Source organism: Corticium candelabrum, chromosome 1, assembly GCF_963422355.1.
Source record: "Corticium candelabrum chromosome 1, ooCorCand1.1, whole genome shotgun sequence".
Classification (NCBI taxonomy): domain Eukaryota; kingdom Metazoa; phylum Porifera; class Homoscleromorpha; order Homosclerophorida; family Plakinidae; genus Corticium; species Corticium candelabrum.
In genome coordinates, this window is record NC_085085.1 from 15,594,543 (window position 1) to 15,597,042 (window position 2,500).

The 2,500-nt window shown below is 42.6% G+C and overlaps 2 protein-coding genes across 6 annotated transcripts in view; one reads left to right on the forward strand and one right to left on the reverse strand.

Moving 5' to 3' along the window:
• LOC134196818 (uncharacterized) overlaps positions 1–832 on the forward strand; it is a 1,335-nt gene extending 503 nt beyond the window's left edge. The window contains exon 1 of the mRNA XM_062666041.1: positions 1–832. This exon is cut by the window's left edge and continues 503 nt beyond it. Coding sequence (XP_062522025.1) covers positions 1–804 — 804 coding nt within the window. The 3' untranslated portion in view covers positions 805–832.
• Positions 1–2,500, reverse strand: part of LOC134196772 (sortilin-related receptor-like) — a 15,526-nt gene that overhangs the window by 1,308 nt on the left and 11,718 nt on the right. For all 5 annotated transcript variants that reach the window (XM_062665994.1, XM_062666007.1, XM_062666013.1 and 2 more), the window contains 3 exons: positions 1,186–1,265; positions 1,026–1,126; positions 853–965 (listed from right to left, as the gene is read on the reverse strand). In XM_062665994.1, coding sequence (XP_062521978.1) covers positions 853–965; positions 1,026–1,126; positions 1,186–1,265 — 294 coding nt within the window. The remainder of the gene's footprint in view (positions 1–852; positions 966–1,025; positions 1,127–1,185; positions 1,266–2,500) is intronic.

Genomic DNA, 2,500 nt, shown 5'->3' on the forward strand with positions numbered 1-2,500 from the left:
TTTGTCTACATGTCTGTCCATCCATCTGTCTGTCTGTTGTCTGTCCATTTGTCTACATGTCCATTCATCTGTCTGTCTGTTGTCTGTCCATTCGTCTACATGTCTGTCCATTCATCTGTCTGTCTGCTGTCTGTCCATTTGTCTACATGTCTGTCCATCCATCTGTCTGTCTGTTGTCTGTCCATTTGTCTACATGTCTGTCCATTCATCTGTCTGTATGTTGTCTGTCCATTTGTCTACATGTCCATTCATCTGTCTGTCTGTTGTCTGTCCATTCGTCTACATGTCTGTCTGTTGTCTGTCCATTTGTCTACATGTCTGTCCATTCATCTGTCTGTCTGCTGTCTGTCCATTCGTCTACATGTCTGTCCATTCATCTGTCTGTCTGTTGTCTGTCCATTCGTCTACATGTCTGTCCATTCGTCTACATGTCTGTCCATTCATCTGTCTGTCTGTTGTCTGTCCATTTGTCTACATGTCTGTCCATTCATCTGTCTGTCTGCTGTCTGTCTATTTGTCTACATGTCTGTCCATTCATCTGTCTGTCTGTTGTCTGTCCATTTGTCTACATGTCTGTCCATTCATCTGTCTGTCTGTTGTCTGTCCATTCGTCTACATGTCCGTCCATCCATCTGTATGTCTGTTGTCGGTCCATTTGTCTACATGTCTGTCCATTCATCTGTCTGTCTGTCCACCACCTGCCAGTGTCCGTTTGTCTCTATTTCAACCATCATGCAGTATTGTTCAAAAATTGTCCCCAAGTGTCTCCCTGTATGCCTATTCAACACCACAGACCAACCCTAACCCATAACCCTACCCAATCTACTGTAGTACACACTCATGTTAACTAACGTTTCTGCCACAGTGAAGTTATGCTTCACAACTGGCTGATTCGTTGATATCACAACAGGTTTACTTGCAGGCTCCGCTATCCCGAACGTGTACATCATGTAATCAGTTTCACCCTACAAACAGCTCGTATAAACACACAACAAGATCAACAATCATCACAACTAATGACTGACCTTAACAGCGTTGTCATACATTGCAGTAAAAGTGACTTCTTGGTTGATCATAGCAGGTGAAGGATAGACTATGAGATGCAGCCTGTCGTAATATGGAACATCTTGACAACAAAACAGTTAGGTGTATCGTGAATGTAGATGATGTCATAGGAACGGATACTTCGAACAGAGACGTGACGAGTTGAGTATTGAGTTGGAGCCTTGGAAAATATGGAGACAGAAATAACAAAGTCACCAGTTCTGTAAGCAGAGAAGAATCAGATAAGAAGGGTTTAATATACAACACGGTGATAGCTAGACAGAGTGACAGACCACAGACACTTGTGTGTTTTACCATATAGGGAACGTCTCTAGTGTTTCAATACAACGTAGCACAGACTCTGAAGGCGAGCAATCTTGCACGACAGACAGACAGATAGACACACAGACAGACAGACAGATTGACAGACAGACAGAAAGACAGATTGACACACACAGAGACAAACAGACAGACAGACAGATTGTTTTATTCTCTCCCAAACTGTAAATGTACAGTTAATCGCAGAAGTAAAGTATCCTAAGCATTAGCAAAAACTACTGGAATGTCTGAAGTCATAGCTACAGTATTATCCTAATGAACGTAGTGTTGAATGTCTATATCAAAGAAAAAATCATCTCTTACCTACGTGCAATCTACTTATCTTCTTTAATATAACTCTAGCATTACATCTCTGAATAATTATAGAAATCTGTCTACGCCATCTCGTCCTGAAGTCGGCTTCAGCACTTCTGCCTTCCGAATCTTTTGATTTCTTTGAGAGTGAGTTCAGGAAGTTATCAGCCTCCTGTCCCCAGAACCCAAAGTGCTCAAAGACCAGAGGAGCTAAGATAGGTGTTGTGCCGTCCTGAACAGACAGAGCTTCGTATTTGCTTTTCTTTCTCATCTCACACCTCTCAGCTGCATAGCCTGCCTCTTTAGATGCTCTATTTACGATGTCTTTGCTGCAAGGGTGAGCCATGCTTACGCCCAACTCTGTACTTGTTTCATTGTACATTAAAATATCGGGGCGATTCTCAGATTCTGTATATTGATCTCTTGGCTCCTTGCGATGGTGCAGTTGGAGCTCGTTCAAACAACTGCACCACCCTGACACTACAGAATTGTGTTGCCAGACTGGTTCTCCCTCAAACTTGCAGGTGAGAAGATGATACGCAGTTCCATCCAATTCTACTCCACATTCACATTTGTTTATGCATGACTTAAAAGGCATTGGTAAACTGAGCCTCAGAAAGCATGCTAGACGGACAGTCAGACAGACAGACAGACAGACAGATTGACAGACAGACAGACAGACAGACAGACAGACAGACAGACAGACAGACAGACAGACAGACAGACAGACAGACAAATAAACAGACAATAGACAGATGGCTTGACAAACTAACAATTCCAAGTTCTCATATTCAATTACGTGTACATATATCACTTGACTAGC